The sequence below is a fragment of the Epinephelus moara genome, chromosome 7, assembly GCF_006386435.1.
Source record: "Epinephelus moara isolate mb chromosome 7, YSFRI_EMoa_1.0, whole genome shotgun sequence".
Lineage (NCBI taxonomy): Eukaryota > Metazoa > Chordata > Actinopteri > Perciformes > Serranidae > Epinephelus > Epinephelus moara.
In genome coordinates this window covers 29,166,339-29,192,447 of record NC_065512.1, presented here as the reverse complement: position 1 = coordinate 29,192,447, position 26,109 = coordinate 29,166,339, and the positions used below count along the sequence as shown (strand labels likewise).

At 40.2% G+C, this 26,109-nt stretch overlaps 1 protein-coding gene across 1 annotated transcript in view; it reads left to right on the top strand.

The window, feature by feature from the left end:
• The window catches only part of lrp1bb (low density lipoprotein receptor-related protein 1Bb), a 329,117-nt gene that overhangs the window by 88,457 nt on the left and 214,551 nt on the right, over positions 1–26,109 (top strand). The window contains exon 2 of the mRNA XM_050048038.1: positions 24,473–24,610. Within this exon, the coding sequence (XP_049903995.1) occupies positions 24,473–24,610 (138 nt within the window). The remainder of the gene's footprint in view (positions 1–24,472; positions 24,611–26,109) is intronic.

The window sequence follows — 26,109 nt, the reverse complement described above, 5'->3', positions numbered from 1 at the left end:
TGAAGTTACCCCCCACCTCACAAACCTTTTTCAGATCTAGAGTTTTGGCCAACACATTCTCACTCTGACCCTGTCACATATCAGCGTTTGGTCATGGACTTTCCACGTCCAGATACAACCTGCAAGGTACCCTGGATGCATTGGTTGTTCTGGGACCCGTGTCAAGTTCTGCCTGTTACATGCATTGTCTGTTTTCAAAATACACTTCTGTTTTCACAGGAAATGTATCATTTACATACAGTCTCTTTCAAAATAAATGCACTACATCAATAGAACACCGCAAATTGACGTTTTTTTCCTTCAACAAGAAACGCACGTGGTTACGTTTTGCCAACACACAAACGTGGTTGGGTTTAGGCAACGAAAGCACGTGGTTGGGTTCAGGAATAAAGAACAGGGTTTGGCTTTACAATTCTATGGGAAGCAAACACCGCCCTAACAGGTGAAATTCGGTTGTTGTTGGAAGCATCCACCAACCCTCCAAACCACCCTTACGCCGGATTTCCACTGGATGCGTGTCCGTTGCGGAACGGCAGCGCTGGTTATCCGCTGCGTGCTCCGCCGTCCGTCAATACCCACCGGCTGCGTTTGCTGTGCGGAGCGGTGCAGCTCCGCCAGAAGACATCTCGGTGCACTGCCGTGATTAATATCTCCTCGTCCATGGTGTTAACGAGGTGAAATGACGTCTGAAAACCTCTGACCTGTTGACTTCAGACCTGCCTCTGCCCATTAAGTAGTTTTCAAGGTGTAGTGCAGGGAAATATGATCTGCCGTGAACACTGTGTATTTTATTTTGAAAGTTAACCGGATGTTTTATTTTGTTTCTGTGCACAACTTCCTGCCCCGCACGATCTGCTCTGTGCTAAATTGCTGCGTTGTGCTCCGGCGTCCGGCAAAAATAGAAGTCCTGTGTATCTGTTGCGGAGGGCTCCGGAGTGCTGGAGCTGAGATGGAGCCGGAACGCAGGACAGCCGCAGCCGGTGGAAACACACACATTGACTAGAATTGAATCCTATCGGCTCCGCTGCCGTTAGACTTTTGCTGTCTTAATTTTCATTCTTGTCCCGCCACGTTTCCCCTTGATGCTGCCGGGTGCCGTTAATCTATAATGGCAACTGGCTGTGTATCTTGCCGATGTGAAAGGACGGCTTTTTTCATGGGTGTCTGGTGCTGGAAGTCACTGCCCAAGCGTCGCATTTAGCCAACTTTGATACTGAGATCCAGGAAGCTGCTGTCAAACCATGTAGCCAGGGTGTTGATATACTGCAGGTAGGGAGAGCTGTTTAAGTCCTGAAGGCAGGCGACCAAGGCCATGTTATCTGCATACTTAATGAGGGAGAGGTCACTGCTGTTGCACTGTATTTCATTTGTGTATATGGAAAAAAGCAAAGGGGATAGTACACATCCTTGGGGAACACCCGTGTTCAGGACAAGAGAGTCAGAGAGGCAGTTCTTAATGCAGACACGTTGGGGTCGGTCTCTCAAATATTCCCTGATGAAGAGTACCAGGCCACCGCTGACTTTCAGGTCACAAAGGCGCCCTAAGAGGAGGTGTGGCTAACCCGGAAGAACGACACAAGAATTACAATTTGACTGGAGTTGAAATACATAGTAGGGTGCTGCGCCCTATATTTGTAGTTTTGGTGTGTTTTCACTATTATGTGAAATTGTGACAAGGAACATTGCAAGCCTATTGTAGGTTTTTTGGGGTGGGAAGTACACCTGTTTGGTCAGATTTTATTTTTTTTAATGATAAGAGGGTGAAATCATGTTTTCTCCTGTTTTTGATCCTACTCGGTGGTGCCCCTTATTGGTTTGCCCTTGGTTATGATAGTAGAGATGGAAGTAGATCAAGAGCTTTCCAAAACCCCATGTCTGTAGCATGTTTTGTTGCTGCCCTGTAAGCCTTCAAACCTACCTCAGGTTCAAGGTTCAAAGGTCATCCTTGAAGAGCAGACACTAACCCTAACCCCATCATTGGATTATTAATACTGAAGCATCAATGTTAGAGCAGCATGTTACTGTTGTAGCTGCTGTAGGTGGAGCTAGTTTACACTGCTTTATACAGTTAGCTATAGTTCAGTGGTTCCCAACCTATGGGTTGGGCCCCTCCAAAGGGTCAGCAGATTCATCTGAGAGGTTAGAAGACGATTAATGGGAGAGGAAAGTAGACATAATACATATTTTTGATACACAAATGTCTGGACTTTTCCTCGAATCTATGTTTTTTGGTGAAATATTGAATCATTTGAACATTAATTGAAATGAAACCATGTGAGAAGTTTAGAGGGAAAAATCACTATTTGGTGGAGCTTAACAACTCATATGACATGTGAAATGTGACCCCGACTACACGCTGCTTTTTGTAAGACGTCAAAAGACAAAAAAGTTGGAAACCACAGTTTTCATCTTTAACTAGATTCATTAGCATGTATGTATTTTTACTCAATATGACATCACTGATTGACCAGCCAGGGTTGCAACATGCCTGAAAGTGTCAACCTCAAGAGCATAGTAACTTTGGGTATACACTTGAGGTTCGTTCCTTCTCTCCTGCTCCCTGCGCTGCCTGTGTGTGTATTAGGAAGGCAGTCTTGCTAGGCAGAATCTAACAGAGGATTAAAACGCAATTTTCTGATTTTTTTCACACACATAAACACACATCCTGCCCAAAGGGCGCCGCCAAGAAGGAGCCCAGCCACACACCAAAACAATGAGAAAATGCAGATAAACAGACCACCACACTCTTCTATTGGGTCATAAGTGATGATTAAGAGGAATTATATTTGTGTAAGTCTATATGTTTTATTTGGAAAATCCTGCATACTCTACCGTTATTTACATCATGTTTGATGTAATGAAAAAAGTTTGCAAATTTAGTATCCGGAATTACAGAGTACACATAAATATAAAACTAATTTCCTTAAAATTACAGAGCAAAACATAAGATTGTTAGTGTGGACATAAACCTTTATATAACGAGCTACATGTTTAATTACAGAAATTGAATGTAAAAGTACATATAAATATAAAACTAAGATTTACTGTTAATTTACAGAGAAAAAACATTAGATTGTTAGTATGGAAATAAACCTTAATATAACAAGCTACATGTTTAATTACAGAGATTGAATGTAAAAGTACATATAAATGTAAAACTAAAAAGATTTACCGTTAAATTACAGAGAAAAACATTAGATTGTTAGTGTAGAAATAAACCTTAATATAATGTGCTACATGTTTAATTACAGACAATTATTGTCATTTTACATAAATTTGACTGTAATTTAAGAAAGCAGAAAGATAATGTATAATTAATACAGTAATTTTTCCATAAAAAAATGAGAAATAAACATAGTTTGTCATTACTGGCATGATACTTTTAAAAAACAGGTGGGTTGTTCATTTACAGATAATGTCTGTAATTTTACAGTTTTGTATACTATTTTTAAAAAACAGAAAACTACTGTAAAAATGTATTATTTATATAAGTTATTTACCGTAAAATTTGGATTTTTTTTTTTACAGTGTACCTATTAGTTGATATTTTTACCCTTCACACCTGTAGTACCCTATTTTTTGTCTAAAAATGTATTGAATTCCATAATAGATATCTTTCAAGGCCATCTTGTTACAGTGAGTTTATTCTTATACTCTGAGCCAGAAATCTCCCCTTCAGTAGCACTTACATACACCAAACGTTCCAGTTTTATTTCTATCTATATTCTGAAGGTTCTCACAGAGGGATTTGTTCATTTATCATTCATAGCCTCATGTGTATAACATTTTATCTCTAAAAACATAGTGAAAATTGAGGTTTTTTTTATGGCTGTTGACAGTATTTTCTGATTTTTGGAGTGATAACATGAGAAATCCAAAAATCTCTCTGTTAAAACCTCTGAGCCTTTTATGTCAACAAAATGGAAGAGAACTTTGAACCTGGCTTTATCCATTGGTGAGATTTTTGCTCCAGGAATGTATGGAAAGCATTGCAGTGGAAAGCAATCAACTTGAGAAGTTCCACTGTGATATCTATTAGTTAAAAGTTTAACCCTATCTACCTGTTTTTCTGGTGTCTACTGATTTCAACCATAGCATGTAATCCTAGTGTTTTGCTGCATTCTTAATGTCTATTGTCATATTATCTGGTGAGCAACAGGGCACTTTTACTTTAAACATTCAATGCTAGTCACGCTGAGTACAGAGTTTCCCTAAACACAGTCCAATGAGGTCTTCTGGCACCAAATCTGATGATATTTTACGAGGTGCTCAGCAAGTCACTGATGTTTTGTATTTCCTCAAATGCTGTGCCATCAATACCTCATACCAATTGCATGTCGAATGGCTCTTTCACCCATTTTTCCATGATGGAGTGGTGCTTGAGGATTGAGGCACTTATTCTCTTGCCACCATGATACATTTTTCAGCAAAATGGGCTGTGTCTCTCATCCAGTACATTGAGCTCATCTAATTTAAAGTATAACGTCAAACTGTGATGGATGCCACGGCGGTGATGTAACACCATGCTGACTATTGGTCTCATACTTGTTGAAACAACTTCAACACTTAATCCGGCAACTGGAAACCTATGTTGTAGTTGAGCAGCTGAAACTGTGACAGGCCAGTCACCTGAGACCTATATATTAATGTATTTTATTTATCTCATACTGGCTTTAAAGCTCCATATATGATCTGTGATTGCGGGAAATCAAATACCAATGACCTAGCCTACTGATTATACTTCATATTTACCAACTACGGGAATGATTAAAGGAATTAGGTTGTCGCAGTAACAGATATGAAACCCTAACCCTAACCCTAATCCTAATGAAACACATGATGGCCAGGTGGGTCACTTTAACAACTCTGAAACTCAGAGCTCACATGTGACCTCAACAACTATGTAAGGGTTAAAGCCTGCAATTTCAGTAAGAACTGAAGAAGCCTCTTGGATGAGAGGTAAAATGTCTACAAGAAACTCAAGCAGGTCCAGTTGCCTATGATATAGCACCTAGAATTACCATGACGATGGATGAATGAGAATCTTCACCAACAAAATATACTTTAATTGATATCCTTGCAAAAAACTTTTTCATTTCAACGTTTGGTACTAAGTGCATAATTCCAAGGTGTTTTGAACTGCACTTTGGAGAAATCAGGTACGTATTTATCCAGAAAGACTCTATTTGACTACTGCTTACCTCCAAGGGCAGGACAGCACACAAAATAAGATCATCATTTCAGAATAAAGCAGAAGACAACCAGTCAGGTTGAAAATTGGGTTTTATTGGGAGTGCTGTATTATTCAGTGAACAAGTGGAAGTGATGTATTGTGCTGTGAAGGATCTGCTTGGCAGATCCGACTGCAGTCATGTAAACCTTCATTCGCCCTTCACATCAGAACAGGCTGTGGCATGTGTGCTCTTGGGTATTGTTATTTACACACTTTTGGGACATAGATTTCCTTTAATGGATAAACAGAGCAGTAATTTTACGTTATTATGAGCTGGATTAGCCTTCGTAAATCATGATGAGGCTGTCACTGTCACACGGTCTATCACAGCCAAAAGAAGGCAACAACACCAAATTATTAACATTCACTCCAGGTTCCTCATCAGTGTGAGTTATTGGGTGTAATTAGGACTTTATAGTTTTGGCAGTGACATCTGTGCATAAATTGGCCACAGTGCACAATAATTATTAATGCCCTGTGTAGGAGGTCATATATCAAGTAGGCTACTAGTGTGGTGGTACACACTGCTTATATCAGAACTATATAATGACACTCACCAGCTGTTGATATTATCACAGCTGCTTGCATGCCTAGAGGTGCATATTGTGGCCCTAGATACAAGTCAGGAGGTATAGAAAAAAGATGGAGTGATGTATAGTCTATCCTCAAGACTGCAAAAGCAAAAGTAGATATTGTGCCTGTTACTGTTGCATCTTTTCCTCTGGATGCTGTGTTGACAAAGTGAGTTGCTGCAGGTTATACTCATTGCTACGTATATCAGTCCACCTTTAATATCTTGGGCTCCTCTTACTGAAAGTTTTTTTTCTCTTGTGACTCCACAGGCATCACCTCCTGTGGGGCAGATTGTTTTCCCATGAAAGATTTTCTAGGTGTGTTTAGAGGAGCAAATGCTTTTACACATGGACCTCAGTTTATTTGTCATGAGGAGTTCTACTCACCTTGTAAAAACAGTTTTATGTCTCCTGTGTTTCAGCAGAGACATTCCAAAGTTTGAAGATTTCTGAGCCTATGATGGGATAAATAAAACTTGGATTATACTGCAGGGGTTGTGTAGGAGTGTTGAAATGGATGTGTTGATATAGTTTTGCTGTTGTTTAAAGTGGTCCCCATTCAATCACTAAGTCAGTATGTGGAGGCATGCAGAAAAACAAAGTTTTCCTCACAAATTCAAGGTAACACAGCATGACGGATATACAAAGGGTCATTCTGTGGGTGAAGTATTCGTCTAATGTAGTTTTACTGTATGTAAAACTGGGTACACTTGGGCCCTGCTGGCAGTTCCTAATTTCTGATATACTCTCTGATTGGTTTCCGCCACCTATGATCTGCCAGTCTTCCTTTGTAAAACATATTTTAAATATAAAAGATATAATATAACCTCTACATGGTAGCTATGGGCCAAGTCATATAATCTCCAGAAGGCAATTAATTATCACTTCGATTAATGTTGGCTCCATTTTATTTACAATGCCTGCAGAAAGAAGACCTTGCATATTCATCTAAGGAATTTGGCACAGCTCATTATCATGGATTATGTATTGATAGAAAGGGGAATTAGATCAGCTTTGCCCTGCAAACAGAAGACAGGATTGGAATGTATTTTGCCTTCTTGAATGATAGCAAGGGCTGCAATAACCTATAAAAAAGAATCCTTTATAGAGGATGATACCCACTGAGCAAAGCCATAGAGGATTAAAATAAAAGCAGAAGAAATTTATGGTGTAAAGCCATCAGTACTTTGATTTCTCTGTGAATATTTTGGGCATTATACAGAAGAATTTATCATCTTAAGAAAAAGGAAAGGTAATACATTACCCTCCTGTCTAGAAATATAAAAATGTTGGTGCCACTGATGGCCTCTCTCCTGCCTGCTCTGGCTCGGTCAGGGAGATGTAATCACTGCATCTTCAGGGCCTGTGGGGAGGAGGGGAGGGAAGGTGGCCTTGGATTGCAATACCTAGAGACCAAAAGGAGGCACCGGTTTATCCGCTCCGCTGCAGGCCTCGCGGGACTGGACAGCTGACGACAGTTATTCATGGAGCTGAGAAAACAGCGTGCCTTCAGGAATGTCTAAAGAAAACCCAGCAAAATGGCAACTCTCCAACTGTGCCCGGTTCAAGCAAACGCTTTCTGCTTAATAAAGAGTCAAACCTTTGCTTTGTTATGGGGCATCATCTTGTGCGGTGACAGTAAAAGGGGAAAGATTGAGAATTTGCCTAGAGTAGGGTAATCACATTCTTAGTTTCTGTATCATACTTGCAAGGACGTCTAAATGTCAAGGCTGTCTGGGGACATACAGATCTGGTGTTTTCTGTGCATTTGAGATAAAGTGGGACAGCCATAATTCACTTCCTGTAAATATCTTTTCTAGTATAATTTTATGAAAACTGTTGGCGTTAATGGCTGTCAGCATGCAGCCTTCTATGTACTGATGCTACACGCTTGCAAACACTGTCTTAGAACTTAAATCCTTCATGAATCCTTCAGGAAAGGATTTCATGGACTTTTGGCTCTTCTCAGTAGTGCTGCCATGAGGAGCTTTGTGAATCTGGTGGACGTGGAGACCAGTGAATCCTTTGATTGAATTGTCACTCCCAGAGGAAAAGACAATAAAAGGGGTCAGTGGCTGACTTCAAAAACATGGTCACAGAAGCTGTGTTTCATGGCTGTAGCTTGACTCGACCCAATCAACACCGATGTTGATCTCGGTGTCCTCGAGGCACGGGGGGATGAGAACTGTTCAAAGAAAGATCTCTCTGGGGTTCTTGCACTTATTCCCCTTTGTCAACAGGGGAGGGCCTGTCTCCCCTTGCTTTCATCTAAAGTCCTCAGATTCTCTATACTGAGCTCATTCAGTGTCTTACAGAGAGCTTGAAAACAAGCAGCATGGGGACCCAACTTGGGGGTATTTATCTCATGGTTATGCCACTTAGCCACAGCATATTTTAGTTAGGCTAGGGGACGTCTTAGATAAATTATCTTTCCTTGGGAGTTATGCCATGGCCTATCTGTTAGAATTCTTCTATTTAAACCATTTTGTCTCAACACTTGTTTTATACATCATATGTGTTTAGAATGCTTGAATTTGATCGTATTGGAAATACAGTTGATTTCTTCTCTACAGAGTTCACCCCAAAATCAAAAACTACATATTTTTTTCTCTTACCTGCAATGCTATTTATCAGTGATCAGTGTTGCTTTGGTGTAAGTTGCCGAGTGTTGGAGATATTGGCTGTAAAGATGTCTGACCTTTCTCAAATTTTATGGAACTAGATGGCAATCAGCTTGGAGTGCTTTGAGCACTCCGCTCGATATATCCAACACTTGGACACTCACACCAAAACAACCAACACTGATAAATAGCACTACAGGTGAGAGGAAAAATATGTGTTTTTGATTTTGGGGTGAACTGACCCTTTAAGTTCATAGTTTTGTTCTCCTGTCCCCAAAAGACTGTACACTACCTTGCTCCATGTTTGCTGAATGTGTAAATAGTTTGCTAAAATGTTTGCCATAACAAGTTTAAATGGTAATGATATGGCAATGTTGTGTTTAAGCTTCACCTAAAGACCCCCCCCCCTTACCATTACAAACTGCCATTGTGAAAGGTGCGCTGATTTAAATTTATTGGTACAAACTTACCTGTTTCATTATTTAGCTATTTATTTACTGTCTTATTTTGTTTGCTGTGTTACATTAGTTACCACAGAGATTTATTTTTTTGTGTGTGTACTTGAACGCCACACTAACTAGCCATGCAGACGGATACGCCCGCGTGCGCTGTTACACAGTCGGCTGTCTCTGGACACATGGTAGGTTGACCTCCGCTAAGCTCCGCAAAATACTTTACTTTTTATGGCTAAAAGAGTATTTTATTTGCCATAAATAGGCCATAAAAGCTCCCGAAAACATTAATTGATGTTCTGTGATGATGTTGGGTGGTTGGAGATGTATTTGGAGCAAGTACATGTGCAGGTTACTTCATAGGTTAACGTTACTCTATTAGCTTGTTAGCCGTGAGTCACAGGAGGAGTGGCAATTTGATTTGCAGCAAGCCTTGCTTGTTTTATTTTGTTTCAGTACATGCGGAGCTGCATTGTTAATGAGAGCTGGCTGTGGAGGCTGACTTTCTTGTTTTATATTCACCACTGCCAAAATAATTGCGGGTCTAAGCCAAATAGTGACTGAGAGTGGGTCATCTGATCAGTTACACATGGAGTATAGCCATACTTTTCAACCTTTTGGTGGCATCTTGGCACGCTGAATTTCCACCAACCGTGCTTGACTTCACCACACCACAGACTGTATGAGTTGTGGCTGCTGCAAGAGACAGTCAGCTTTGTGCCTGGCTGCGCACACACAATGACAAGGCTAACTTTTAGCATCAAGTGGCTAACTTTACCAAACAGTTATTAACAGGTTTAACAGACAGACAGAGTTAAGCTGTTTCAGTGTCGGTGAGAGTTTCTTGGTCGCGTGTAATAGCTTGGTGTGGGAAGTTGGCCACTGCAGCTGTGCTAGCTCCTGCTAACTGCAGACATTGAGCTGACCGAATTGGAAGCAACAGGAAGTTTGCTGATCAGGCAGGGAGCTGGGGCGGTCCAAGAAAACGGATCAAATGCAAGTATAGTTTGACTGGAGACGTTTCCTATATTACTTGGTATTGGGTTGTTACGGTCATTCCCTTAAAGGTAATGATACCCAGCCCTAGTAATCGGCATATACATTCAATGCCAGTGCAGTGAGCAGTATGCCATAGCAAGGTTAGCATTTGGAGATTGGGATGGTGGATGGTCATGTTCGACATCAGACATTAATGCAGGGGACTCGAGTTTGCAACTGTAACCATAACAAAACCTATTTGACATAAACATGATCTTTCCCTGACCTTAACCATATACCTTTGTTGTCATGTACAGATATTGCAGAAAGTATGAGTTATAAAAAGAAAAATTCTTAGGTGGGGTTTTTGCAGAATTGTCTGTTTCCTTTTTCTGTTCTTAGGGTTGGTGGCTCTATGTTTGTATGTTTTGGCTGTGCATGTGGGTACAGTGTGGTCCTCTGACAATCACAGCCAGACTCCTCACTCCTACTCGACCAATAAACTTAATTCTGATTGTGAAGTATGTTTCCATTTAAACATTTGGAAGTAGCTGACAAAGCTCGTCTGAAAACACTGCTTTAGGAGTGCAGAGAATATTCGATCTGCATGTCTGTGATGAAGCTGAAGTAACTATAGTCAGTGTATTTCAGGCTGCCTATCAACATCCTGCAGGGTATTTTATCTGGCAAGTCCCATATTGAAATAAATGTATCACAAATGTGTCGGCTTCCCATGAGAATTGGCGCCAGTTGGATGGAGGTTTAGGGGGTAATGTAGCGTAGCACCTTGTTATTGAGCTGAAGGACGGAGCCTTTTGCATTATGTAACGTTTATTTTCCCTCCACTCTGTTTCTCCCTCCCTGCTGACTCATAACCCTTCTGTTGACTCATCAAAAAAGAAAAACCTAAAACATGCTATCATTACAAATGCAGCATGTTTGCTGTCAAGCATCACTTCTGCATATTGTGAGAATTATTCACTGACAGTGTTAGACTCTTTGAACGTCTATGAGGCTATTAAAACTGCATGATCCTGCCTTCACATTGCTGTCGCCTGTTTAAATGATCTGTCAAAGTTATTAGAAAGCTCACAGGTTATTTTGTCATCATGCTATCGCTACAACATTTAATATGACTGTGAGTGTTGGTGCAGCGGAAGTTAATTGGATATTACGTTTGGTTCCTCAGCCCTGCGTCTTGACACCTGATTTAGGATCAAATGCACCACTTTGTCCTTTCCTATCAAGGTATTTAACCTGCTGCACATGTATCATGTTTTCAGGCATCGTGATCGGCTGTTTTTTGCAGCAGGAGGCTTTGAAATGAGCCTTTTAATTTACTGTTTCTCTCCCTCTTCCTCTCTACATTTGGAACAGAACTTATGTACACTTCCTCAGGCTTGTGCCATCTGTTTTACCAGTAGTTTCAGTAGGCGGGGAACAGACACAACAAATATTGTGTGTACTTGTGTGTCTGTGTGCTTGGAAACATTTATTCCCATGAAGGCACTGTGTGCTTTTAAGTCTCTATGATTAAGACTGTCTCGTCTGTCAAAGTGTGATAGTTGTATTTAAAAAGAAAGTTATCCTCTTTGCCCTCAACATATTATTTGCTCATGTTCAGTTCTGTGCTTGCTGCATTACCCCGGTTTCTGCAGTTTAACACATTCCCGTATGTTTGAGCATTCATCTTAGGCGAAACCATTAGTGTGGGAATGAATTTCGTTGCCTGGTGACAATCCTGCACCCGTGCCATGTCTCATCCATGTCAGAAGTGATGCACTGGGAGGAGCACATCACGGCTTTGTCTTTGCTCTCACAGCCCCCGACTCAACAGTTAAACTGCACTGACACATTTCCCCTTTTGTATTCCCTGCAAGTATGAGCATTGTAAAGGACAGCATCCCAGCTTGTCACCTGAAGAACGAAAGGAAAAAAGCACATGTTAAAACTTGACATGCTTGCTGTCACAGACCCAGTGTGGCATTAAAGTACTGAAGTCGACATTATCTCCCTGCTGCTGCAGCACAGAACAAAGCATCACAGCGATATGAGCATTAACTCAGAGCAAACACAGTGACACATACTTACCACGACACCCAATGAGAATAATAGCCTGTACCATCACTGTGATGAGTGCTGTTCATCTCACAGCTACACAGCAGCCAGGACTTGACTCTCAATGAGCATGAATCAGTGACATTGGCCTTTTATTTATTTATTAATCATAAATAATGGGTAGTCTAATAGATAGTGAAATGCCTTCTCTTAAAGCCACTCTATAAACATGGTCATAGTCCAATGATTATTTCAAGGGAGCTGGTCTAGTGCCAGAGGATATTTGGAGAAAAATACATGCCCTCCCACTCGCTGTGTGTACAGTATTATACTCTAACCATAGTCCTCATTAAAGAAGCCTTCAAGCCACAAAAAAAGAGACTTATTTACTCGCGTATAATCAATTGATTTACACTACAGGCCGGCACACCAGTTTGAGCCCTGGAACTCATTACATAGTGGGAAATATAAACAAAGGCAAAGGTCAGTGTTGAAACTATTATAATTTAATAGAGGAATCCAAGGCCACGGGATATAAGAGCTCCTCCATTTTATTTGAAAGACATAGGGTTGGTTCGTAGTGTCATCCTCCTATAAAATTCAAACCGCAATATGAAGAGCTCGTTCTCCTGCCTTGATCAGAGACGTCTGTAAATCTTGACTGTAGTAACAACAACAAAACAATTATTTGTAGTGGTAAGGTAGAAAAACTGTTTGACAAATAAAAAGACTGTCTGTTTACTGTTGTCACTGTTGCCCACTTATATAGATAGTAAAGAAAGTACTGCAATGTACTAATGTATCACATATCCTCCAAACTAAATGTTTGTTATTTGTGGTGGAAATTGCCTGCTTACACTCAACACTCAGGAAATAGACACAAAAAGCATTTGCTGGGTGTGAGGAAACATTTAATATGAACTGGAGAGAGTATAGTACATAAGCTATGCTACTATGGTTAAGATTAAGTACAATTGCTTGGTCAAGGTTTGGGTAAAGACCATATTATCACGACATCTTTGGGATAGGGAGTTGCTCATAGTGATGAACCAACAAAGGGTTATCATCCAACAATGCAGGTCCCCCCTCCTCTGTAGGCAGCGTTTCAGCACAGCTGAAAGCAGAGAGACACAGTTAGCGGCTAGCTTGTGAATACTGTGAAGCATTTAGCAGCTAAAGAGCCAGATATTTCCCACAGGGATTGGTTGAGACCAAAAAAGAGCCAAAAAGTGAATCTTAGATGCAAATATAGGCAACTGTATGCTAGCATGTTAGCTGTAACAATTTTATAAGATGATAACATGTCATTATTTCAGCTGTCCCAAAGCTGCTTTTAGGGTTTCAAAATTGGTCTTACTTAGAAGAAACACTGACAGTTGGTAGGGGACGGGATGCAGACACCAGACTCTTGTATTAAAGTCAAATGCCTTGTTGAATGTGAACCTACAGTAGGTAATTTTCGGCATGCAAAAAACTTGAGGCTTCAGCAATCTGAGGTAGACAAATCAAGTGGGGATCAAGTTGGGGTCTGTATCTATGTGCCTGTGCATTTGTGATACAAAACATGTGTAAGAGCCATCAGTTTAGAATGCCAAATATGGAGTTTGGATTTGACACTAAAAAATAATTCAGTTCATGCAGTTCACATACATCACAGTCTCATTGTCAATGGCATTAATTTAGATGGCATTATGACTAGTGTGTACTTATTTCTTATTATTTCCTAATGTCAGCATTAAACACAACACTGTATATTATACAGCTAATGAGATCATTCTTCTCTGTGAATATTGGTTTTAGCCTCTCTGACTACAATATACTGTATGTATTATTCATTTGAATCTGGCCCCAGAACAATTAGATTGGAACATTTGCATAATGGTTGGTCACAAAAGTATCTCTATTGACTAATTATGTCGTTGTTTACCAAATACTGATAAATTGGCTTTTTGCATTTTTCTCTTTTTGTTGTGGTGTTTCTGAAGTGCAGCTTTACTACATTGTTCCTCTCTGCAGACTGATGCATTGATTCTTTATTATACAGTACAGCCAGATTGTCACAGATGCCAACATCCAGCCTCATTGCATTGCACAGTGGGGACTTTTCTCCTCCTTTTCAGATAGATTTGATTGAATACTCAGCATAATTTACAGCTAATAATAAGCTGCTGCACACAGGAAATTAGGTGTCGGAGGGGCTCTGTGCCTATTACTTTTCTGATATTGCTCTCATTTACTGCACAGAGTGCATTAACATGTAGCAAATAATATTAGTTTGCATTTCTAAGGTGGCCGATCGATTTTGAGTGATTTTATGTATTATGCAGGAGCAAATCACTCATTTTAAAATGATAATGCGACAGAGTGGGGCGAAACGTTAAGGGTTGACATCAGGAAGAAAAGGCTAACAGATCCTTTCTTTGGTGTTAGTGGAATAAACTATAGATCTAAGTGAATGCTGCTTTGTCATAACATATTGCGTATTCACTCAGTATTCTGTCTTTAGTAGAACTGTCTCATCTGAAAATATTGGAGGGGGTCGACATAAAATATACAAAAGGCAGTCATATACAATGCATTTTTGCCTATGTTAGACTTTATCATATTGATGTGATATATTGGCATATCATGTTCATCTTCTTTTGTTGAACAATATGTGGTTTATAGTTTAACAAATCAAGTAACTGGGAGTCTTGTGACAGACCCTTTAAGATTTTAAGGTAATTAAAGACACCTGAGGAGGAGAATGTTCAGTACATTCAAGTAATACGCTGAACTTTAATGAAAGTGACTTTTAGCCTTTAAAGGCCCATTTATGCTCAACGTTAAATACGGATCCGGATACGGACGGAGCCTTCTGTCCGTGCTCCACGTTCATTTTGTCCGTATTTCTGCACGTTTCCATAAAGCTTACAGATACGGGCCAAACGGAGCAGTACCACCGGAAACCGTGGGGGCAGTGTTGCTGTCACTACCCGATACGTAGCTCTAGTGAGTCACGAAGAAGAAATAACAATGGCGGTTATCGAATGCCCCGGCGGACATCCTAAAGTACTGGAAATGACGCTTGTCAATTTCTCCCATCGGCAGTACTAGAGACTTTGTCTTTTATGCAAGAGGTACATTATCAATATCTCCTCCACAGTTGCCAGTTTTTGAGTTTGTTGTTGTCATAAACTTTTGACTCTGGTCTGCCCCCTGGTGGATATATTGGTTAACATCCATGCCAACGCATGGAAGTATGTGGGCAGTGACGGTAACATTGTTTGAAACGGACGTATACATTTTCGTACGGAAAGGGAGCATAAATGGGCCTTAAGGGTGATTTAGGGTATTCACATTTGTGGTTGGCAGTATATAGGACAGAAAGCTAATGTAGAAGCCAGTACAATACAGAAACACAATGATCCTTAGTAGACAGAAAAAGCAACCAGGGAAGGTTTTAGACAGCCCAGTTGCCAGAAGAAAATGGTGGCATTGTGCAAAAAACGGTAACGATACATTTGCACCTTTCATACAGATCACGTCAGCATTTCTTTATTGACATAGTGTATGACTTGACCTCATTATCGGTAGTTGGAAGGGGTGGTGGATGGTGTGTCATTTAGGCAAGACCCCTGCCAAGCTGCAGACCACTGCTCAAGACCAACAAACGTACAAAAAGTGGTTGTGATTTTGCAAGTATTGCTGTATTCCTAGTTGCTCGATAGTCGTAGTGTTTCCCCTACAATGCTACAGGCCCGGTGAGCCGCCGTGCCTACAAGGCCCCCCCGCCGGACCTATGCCAGGCAAAAAAATCAAACAGACGGACGCTCTCATTGCTCTCCAAAGCCTCAGCGGCTTCCCTTGAGGCCTCTGAAAACACTACGCCATTGAAAGACGGAGGTTTCGCTGAAAACTGAAGCCTGTAACCCCTGGCTGGGGTTGGCCTGGGGTTGAAGCTCAAAACTGGGGCAGCTGCGCTCTCTTGCGGTGACAGTCTGCACTGCACTCTTTTGTTTTCTCTCTTTTGAAATACTCGCTTATCAATTAATCGATAATTGGACGTAAATTTTTTTGATGATTGAATAATGAATTTTGATCGTTTGCTCATCCCTAATTCCTAGTGGCTTTTAAGGCACCAAACATGGGTGTTTAAAAGCAACTCATTGCTGTTTTTCCATTGGGGATAGTGCCACAAAAAGCAGTCGTTTTCTACTGAGACATTGCTGCTTTTTTTGCGGGAATTGCGCCCCCAAAACCAGAAATTTTCACACAAAATATTATATTTTTGCAACCATAAATAAGGCTTTATTTGTGGCTAAGCCTAACCACACATTAACCACAGAGTTGTTTCAACATGTCAGTGACTTAATAATGTGCAATGTATCTGTGGTTTGCAGAAATGTACATAATGCCAACATTTTTTTGCTGATTGGGTTGTTTTAAAGACAGGCATTGGAATGTTCTTGATTGGCCGTGTCAGCTTGGCCACTGTCCAAGTCAGCATGTGTTTCTCGTGCTGAAAACCAGACTGAAGGTGTAAAGCTGCCGAAACGAGCAAGAACCGAAGATGGCTGCAGTACAGGCCTGGCAGAGCATCACCAAATGTTGGCCATGCGTATCCAAAACATGCAAAGGCATACACATTTTCCCACCAGGGAGTTGTCCAGTTCATACTGTGCCTTTGGCTGCTTCTCAGCAGCTCCATGTGATTAGTCAGGAGTCAAATGTTTGCTCAATGTCCTGTTGATGCTGAGAAAAGAAGGCAAGATCTATACATAGTCATTCATATGGCATCCACATCTTTCTCAAAATGTATTGAAAATCACAGCATTTAATCCTGTGGTCATACAGTAAGCTTCTCTCATCGTCTGTGAAGAATCTCAGTCCTTGGAGGTTCCTACTCCTGGAAAATATTGCCTGTGTGTCTAGGGTCAGACAAATACAGCGAAATAAGCTCTTTGGGCTGAGTACATCATTTCAAATGGCAAGGATGTAAAGGTCACAGAGGAAAATAAGTCTTTTAAAGAGCCCTTCATGTTTAGACCACTGCACCTCTTAAAAGCAGAACATACAGGGAGAGCTTTAGTTTACAATTGGTGAAATGCGGCCATAATGTTACGAAACTCAGCTCTTGGATACCCCGTTGAACTTTATCTGCATGCATTTTTACATTTCACTTTGTTGCCATGGAGGTCTCCAACAGTTCCACATATTTTGGATGACGCACGTTGTTCATGACAGGTAGAGAGATAAGTAGTGTACTGCCACATCTCCAGAATTTTGTCCAAGGATTGTTTGCCTTTGAGATATGAACCTACAGCTGGGTACAAACAGCCTCATGTACTCAAATCAAGCTGAGATGCGTGGAAAACAGCTGAACAGCAGTGCCGTTACATGACAGTTATAAATATATCATCCCCTGCTATCAGTTATTCAAGTTAAGCCACAGCATCACAGAGCCCAGACATCTTATAACCCAAACATCCTCCAGCTTTAAGTATGACAACAATAATGACTTCACCACAGACAGACAGACTACATTCAAAGGTGAAGAGTTCACTGTTTTCCATGAGATCTTGATGCTTCAGTTTCCATAAACACACACACACACACACACACACACACACAAAGAGGCACACAAGCAGAATAACTAAAATATTCATGCATTTTACACTTTAAATGTATTCTTCCACACCAGTGACACTGCTTATCAGCCCAGAGATTAATGTTAACAACATTGCACCACTCCTGGCAACTTCCCCTATGTCATGGTTTGTTTTTGCAGACTGCTTGTGAAAGTTAACACTGCTGTAGCTACTAGTTACTACAGTAATTAACAATGTTCGTCTCCCAAAGGCAAAGTACAGTAATCACATGTGTGAATATGTTGTTTGTATGGTTTAGTTACAGTTACATATGCATAAACCGAAAAATAAACAGCAATAAGCACTACTTATGGTCACTGTGTAAAAATGTCTACACTGTTGTGAAAGTGAGGGGGAAAATATATATAGTCTCTACTATCTACCCAGGTGAATTTGTAATGGCGTATAAGGCTATATGTCAAACGGTTGGTCTTTACTGGCCTACAGGCAAAGTAGCTCAACCCAAGCACATTGCAGCAACTGAAAGGTATTGCTGTCTCTGCTGTTTCTGACATTTTGGCTTAAGTTCAGATACACCAAAATGATTTTGCACTGTCATCATGCTTATGATTAGATTACTGCTTTGTAATAATAGCAGCAATGGGAGTGCACACTGTAACTAATGTCAATGTGATTGTGTGATTCACCACAAAATGGCCTGTTACTGTTATAAAACCACTATGGGAAGTCTACACTGGCGATGCCTCAGGTCAGGAATCAGGATGCTACTTTGATCATCAATTCAAACCCTAAATTCAGAAAATGAAATCATTATTTTTTAGAGATATGATGAATCCCTGTACGTACAAGTTCAAGGAGCTTCCCCTGCTGATAGCTTCCCTGTTATTTTCTTTTAGGAATTCATTATTCCGCACAAACTGGCACCGGCTCAGATTAACATGATTATCATAATGAACATAGCTGCTGCAATCCCCCCCTAGAAGCCTCTCATTTTACATTAAATAGAGGTATTAGTTTGGCCCAGCTGATTCCTCCTCATTCACTCCTCAAAGTGGGCAAATAGCAGCAGGATTTTTAATTAACATATCCTAAAATCTCAAATCTTGCAGCAGCACCTACAGTCTGCAATGTCCATTAAAATCTCCAGTGTTGAGCATAATGAACAACAGTTGCTACTATAGCAGACATTACCAGTTATGGGGCTCAAAATGTAAAGTGTAGCAAGAGGACAGTCCTGAATTATCCAAAATGAAAAAGGTTCATCCTCTGAAGAGCACGAAAAACATTCTACCTACTTAAAGTATTTTTTTAAAACCTGTTGATATTGTGTCTGTTCACATCTTGGATGTATAATGTTACCTGTTACCTATCCACTTCATGCCTTGTGGCACATAAGGCCTTCACGGAGCGCTTCCACTTTTCCCAGTCAGCTGCTGCAGTCCTTACTTCAGACCATGATTTCCATCCCACTTCTTGACGTTCTTTCACAACTGAACACCTCCATGTGGTCTTTGGTCTCCCTTTGCTTCTTTTTCCTTCTGGTGCCCAAGTCATTACTATTAGAGCTGGGTTGAAAAAATCGATTTAATCGATGCGAGACGCTTTTCCTTTAAATGGCACAATATCGATTCATTAATTAAAAAATAGATCTTTTACTATAACTATTTTCCTCCGTGGATGTGTTGTACAGCCGGTAGCAGACTGCAGCAGCAGTAATATCAACCCAGGTAGTCTCGCGAGATCAGCATTTAGCACCTGTGGTCATGGCGAGAGATCTCGTGAGACGGCCGGACTGAATGAAGACAGAGCAGCAAACAATGGTGGGAGCGCGTCCACTGAAAGCATGGGTCTACGGTGCATTTTTCTCACTCGCATTTTCCCCTAAAAATATGATGCTAATAATGTGCGCATGTTTATTAAATGCACATCAGTTTCACAGAAAAGATTAAGAAATACCACTAAGCATCAGCACACTGCTAACTGTAGCCTCAGTTTGTACCTCATACAGATCTGCTGGTAAAGTTAACTTAGTGTTAGCAAGCGTGATAAAAGACGGCAGAGAGGCGACGTTGTGCAAATAAACCAAAGATTTATTCATTTTCTGTAGCAGTAAACACATGGGCCGATAACAAATGTGTTAACTAACTATGCTAAAGCTTTACAAGCTATTCAGGGCTGCCGACGATAACATTAACATGACAGACAGCAAGGCTAACGTTACGGCTAACAAGCTAACGTACTGACGCTCCTCAGAGACACACATACCGGACAGCCTCTCAGTCCTTCCTTAGCCGCTAACGTTAGCTCATGTACAACACAGGTACCACACAGAAACTTTTACAAAGGGTCATAATGTGCTTCTAGTGACTGTCAAATCGCCAGCGAACGTTGTTTACACTGCGGACACGGAGCTGTTAGTGCCTGCTCTCATGGGACAAAGATCCTCTGAGAAGAAAGACGGTTCACTCTGCCCTGCCGCCAGGTACAAAGTGGGGGGCAAAGATCCTCTCTGAGGAAGAGGGTTCACTGTGCTGCAGGGTTCACCTACGTATATTGTTTCTCTTCTGATACAGTCAATGTGTGCATCACAACCACTGTAGTGTATTGCACAAAAGCTTTATAAGACGGTTACAGGCAGCAAACTTGTGGATGTCCTTTGTTTACCTTTTTTGTAGCCACTTTATTTAAATTGTCTGCCTTGTGATTAGATTTAATTTAAAATATTTATTTTGTATGTGTTGGTCAGGTAATGTTAAATAAAAGTACACGATGTCTAATGTACTGCTTTGGGGTCAATTCTTAATGTAAACAGTATTTTTAATAGTAATGAACCAGGTCAGAGGGTTCCTTGTTAAATATACTTCGTTAGTTCTCAGAAAATATCTTAATATCCAAGCAAATTTTGTATCATAATTGAAATATACTTGACTGAATCGATATTGAACTGAATTGAATTGAATCGAATCAAATCGTGAATCGGATCGAATTGAGTCCTTGAAAATCAAATCGAATCGATCTGGAAAATCTGAATCGATACCCAGCCCTAATTACTATGTTGCAGTCATTGTTTTTGTCCTGCCTTAGTATGTGTCCAATCATTTTACATCTACAAAGCTTCACTTCCTTGCTCAACTGTTTAATTTCAGCCCTTTCTAGCAGCTCTTCAGTACTGACATGGTCATGCCAATGTATACGGAGTATTCTTCGTAGGCACCTATTGTGGAACACATCAACTGCTTTGTTGTCTCCCTTATTCATTTTCCAAGTTTCACGTCCATAGAGTAATACTGGCACTACTAGTGTCTTATACAGTCTGAGCTTTGTTCTTCTTGAGATGCTTTTGGCACTCCAGGTGTTTTTTAGTCTGATGAATGCACCTCTTGCTTTTGTGAGTCTATTCTTCAGGTCTTTCATACCACCTCTCTCCTTACAAACGGTGGCTCCTAAGTATGCGAACTTGTCTACATCTTCGATGTCTTGCCCATTGATCTTAATGCTTTCTTGGTTTCTGGTTCTGGATGTATAATGCTACAAACAAAACAACAACCGATCTGCTGTACCACACAAGTCATCTTTTTTATTTATTTTCAATTCTTTGCAGCAAATTATGTTTTCGGTTTGAAGCTCATATTCAGTGCACTTACAACATAAATGTGGGTTTGCTTGCAGAAGTTCCAGTAATATATAAGCAGTATTTAGACTAGACTGGGAAGGTTCGAGTTTAATTTATGGTTGTGTTATCGCAAAATAAGATGTTAATAAATATTGATGATTAACTTAAATGCTTCCCGCTTTACCTGAATAAGCATATCACATTTTTTTTTCTTAGCTTACCAGGGGAACATCTGTCCTCCACTCAAGGTGTTATGATTAAACTGGTATTTAAGTGCGCTTACCCATTTCATCTCTGGACATTATTCATTTATCAACCCATTACTGGGACCGTGCAGTTTTCATCTAAAATAATTTAAGATTTATACATCAGCAATTGCCTAATACAACAGGGACCTGATACTGTTTATCTGTTTACAACATGTTCTATACAAGAAGCATTTTCAATTAAATGGATGTGTCCTCGACTCAGTTTAAGCCTCCATTAGCAAACCTGAATTTGTCATCCTCTGATCATGTTCTCATTAACACTGTGTGCATTTGTGCTTAACTTGCTACAGTTTATTATGTTGAAGCCTCTTCAAATCCATGGTAAACCTAAAGTAGTGTTGCCACTTATTCTGGCTGATTAGACACTATTGGTTGTTAGTGTCGCTGCATCATTCTTACCAGGTAATGATATTTGGTTACCTCCCATAAGTTCTAGTATAGGCCTAATCTCAACCTGAGCAGTCAAACTAATCAATGAAAAAAGCTCTTGTAACTAAAGTTACACTTCTAAATTCCATTTAGCTACTTGAGTTTCAGGGTCTTGGTATCGATCAGAGCCATTGTTAACAAATGAGTTAAATTGTTTGCTGTGAAACATGCCAATTCTGTCACACTGAACTTGCTAACTGTACCTTAAGAGGCACATTTAGCAATTACAGCCACTGTGTGTTGGATCTAAACATTGTTTGCTCGGCAGTTTTAATTAAATATGCATGAACTCATTGAAGAATACATTTGTAGATGACTATTTTGTTAAGGTTTTCATCACTTTTATTGAAACAGTGTTCATTTAGAGCAGCTATGAAATATCCGACTGTTTAGTTCAATGCATACTGTACTTACAGTATTGTATGTAATTGCTCCTGAAGATGCTCATCTCACAGCTCATCATCACTGACAGCCTGTAGGGAGTTGTAATTGTTCGTGCATTCGCCTAATTCTTTCGGAGTTCAGTTTCTTGTACCAGTGATTTCAGCCTTGTTTAAACTCAGTACTCTGCGGATTGCTGAAGAGGATCTTAAATGTGTGCCTGAACTGATCAGGCACATGCAGTATGCAGGATGTTCTGTTAAAGCGTCATTCAGCACCTTGGAATGGGAATCTAATGTGAGAGAAGCTTCAGTATAGTTGTCGGAGAATGTGTTATACGGTGTGCTATCCTGCTTATACAACTTTGAGCAATCATCCAACATAGTACAGTAGTTTGGGAATTGACAGAGGAATTCTGAATACCTCAGCCGTTGAGAGACCATCTGTGTACCCCTGCATGACAGATCAGAGCCACTGAATATTCATGCACCATCCCTCCCCTTATCACATTAGATTAGAACCCATGTGGCGAGATAGCAAGGGGAGAGGCTGACAACGCTGTTACCTCGTCAGAGACCCTTACTGCTTTGTGTTAAATAGCACGTTTTGCCAAATGGACATGTACTATGGTGTGGCACTGGGTGGAATCTTCTATGACGGTGTGTCTGTTTCTGAAGAAAGTTAGAATTCCCTGTGCATTTTGAAATGTGTAACAGTTCAACACTAGGATCTATGTTTACTGTGGGATCCACCACATATTTGAGTTTGATTCCAAATGTGAGAGATGTGTGAAGTGCGAGCAGTTTCTGAAGGGATTTCTTTTCCTTGTGATTTTTCAAAAAATGAACACTGACATAAAAGTCAAGTGTGTAAATGCAGTGTACACACTTAGCTTTTCAAGGCAATGGGCAATACTTTGAAGATCCTCAGGGTATATTTATTTTCTGATTATGGAGTAATGGTCATTTAACTTGTTTTTAATGTATGTCGAGTGCTCCTTATGCTGCTAATCCAAATGGATCTTTCTTATCCAGTCACCCAAACCTGATTTAGAAAGCAAATTAAGCCTTTATAATATACATTTTTTAAACACATATATACTGTATTCCTGTATGATGGATTTAAAAATAGATTTTTGTTCATGACATCTGAAAAATATACCAAAAGTCTATCCTTAAAAGAACTGGAAGAGAAATGAGAAGACATTTCGGAGCCCAGCAGATGAGGCTGCCAGTTTGCTCATGTGTGAAATATGAACTCTCAGAGACAAGGTCACTTATATTTGACTTACCTAAATATGGCATAGAAATAGTGTGAATCACTGGGGCTTGAAGAGATAGCCAAGAAATACTCATTAAAGAAGAAGCCTCTCCTGCTACACCTTTTAGAGCCATAAAAATGCTTGGGAGGAGAAACTAATATAAGTCATTATTGTGTCAATACAGACGCACAACTACTTGGACATATCACTTCTGTAAATCAGCAGGGGATGACAGGCCTCTTTGTAATAGCCACATTAATTGCTGCATCTCTTACCTTTCAAAGTAGAAATGGATGCTGTGAATAAGTAACCGCCCAATCAAGATGGTCCAAATGCTCTTGGATGTGAGTTCCTCGGGGTGGGATAACTCCGGGGATTGTTACAGACCCCATCACGTGGGCAATAAATCTTCCCATTAAGTGGCTGCAGCGGCACATTGGTAATTGATATCAATGTAGTTAAGGTGGAGATTTGACACATTTACAGTGCTGGTGCACTGGTCAGCTGTGTTTTATGTGCTCTCGTGGCTGCCACATGAATGAGGGTCACCTATGTGCCTCATGAATCCTTAAACAGCTGCTCTCCGCTGTTTGCCTGGCTGGCGGGGAGAGTCGGGCAGTTTGTTATGGGACTTCACCAGTGCGTCTGCAGAGCAGTGTGGCGAACATCTGTTGTGTGTAAAGAACAATGCTGTGTGAAGTATAAATACATTTGCATATGCATAGGTTCTTCCACTTCCTTTTACGGAGGTCTTGAAATATCAGCACTTTGAGAGGGAAGTCAAAAAAACACTGGAGGAAATGTGTTTACCTGCAAAAAATACAAACGGTAACGACAATGAAATATGCAAATTTATTTCACATATGGTCTCCCAATGTAATTGCTGCTCCATATGCTTAAAGAAAAAACTTGTTAAAGCTGATGTGGCTTTGCAGTGAAGTGATATAGTTCATGAATTATTAATGTTGGGGGGAAAATGGAGATAGTTTTTTGATGATTGTTTCTCTTCTTTAGGTGCGCAGGAGGTGGTGATCAGATGTCCTCTCAATCACATACAGTGCATCGGGACAAAAAAATGTATTCATTTCAATAAACTCTGCAATGGGGCCAGAGACTGTGAAGACGGCTACGATGAAGGAGTTCACTGTCGAGGTAAGAGTTAATGACGCTTTCACAGCCTGATTCTTTTTTCGCCTTGGGTTTCGAATACATAAATTAGTAAGTATTCTCATTATTATGTAAATTAATCAGATTATGCTCATTTTATTTGGATTATTAAGATTGTGGAATTTATTTTACACATTAAATCTGTATTACATTTGTAAAATATATAGCTGTGGAAAATGCTTTACTTTTATTCCCTGTTAATAATAGAGATATTCATTATTCCAAACTTTAGTCAAGTAAATTTCATCCTAAGTGTTCTCTTTGGTGATTATAGGAGTTCAGGGATCGTTCTCACATTCACTTAGATAAGCACTGCTTAATCTGTCTTTCCTTTCTACATTTAAATTCAACTCTCAATGCGTGATGGTTGATGATAGAAATGTTAATTCATGAAATGGTAGCATGAGCTGGCACTTTCAAACTTTTCTGGTTGAACTGGTTGCCAAGGTGACTTCTCATCATCCTTCCTGTCAGAGCAGGCTAGAGACGCAGCAGGACGGTAGCACCAGGTGTTGTGTTGTACACAAGTTTTTGTTGTTGCTCGCATTTTTAGCAGCTATACCAAGCTGCTATGGACACCTGGCTTCTGTGATAAGGCAGCGTCTGCTCCGTGATTGCTGCAGTCTTGGCACCACAGTAGCCCCTGTCTGGCAGACATCACGACCTTTTTTGACCTGTAAGACAGTAAAAGTCATGCTGGGCTTTGTCTCTGTATGAGTGCTAGGTGCAAGGATATGGTAGCCTCTGATTCACAGCTGTGAAGAGTCCGAATGCCTGTTTGTTGGCACGGAGAAAAAAAAAAACAACTCTTGCTACAGTGTCTCCCTACACTGTTGCTTACACTGATGGATTTACTTGGTAGGATGCCTGGGACCACAGAATGGAATTAAATCAAGACTGATTGAAGTAGTAGACATAGTAGCGGTATGTAATGTGTCTGCTTTGGTTTAAAAAATTCCATTTAAGTTTATAGATCACCTATAAATGGATAAATTAAATGTTTTACAACCTTTTTCAGGGCTGTATTGAGGCCTGTGGTTCAGAGAACTGTACTGCAGCATAAATTTGATAACCTGCTCTGGCTATTTTTCAAATCTGCTGAATTGTTCTCGAGCTACAAAATGGTCTTCAGGGTTAATACCTTTACCCTCCTCTTATCCTCCAATTTACTAACATCTTTTATCCTTGGGGTCAGTCTGAGCCCAGCAATTTAAACCTTCAGAAAATGATTGTAATTAAAATTATTAGCCAACCTTAGTAAGAATAACAATACCTATTACATGACCACATAATTAGTGATTGACCTAACACTGGAAAGAAAGATCTTTTTGATGTTTTAATTGCTTCATACAGACTCTCTGGCTTTTTTTTCTCATTTTCCCAACATGGTAATGTAATTTTATGACCATACAGTTCTCCGGCCATGCCTCTTCCTACCTTCATGCCCTGATTCTCTTCAGGTGCTTCTTCTGGGACTTTCCGAG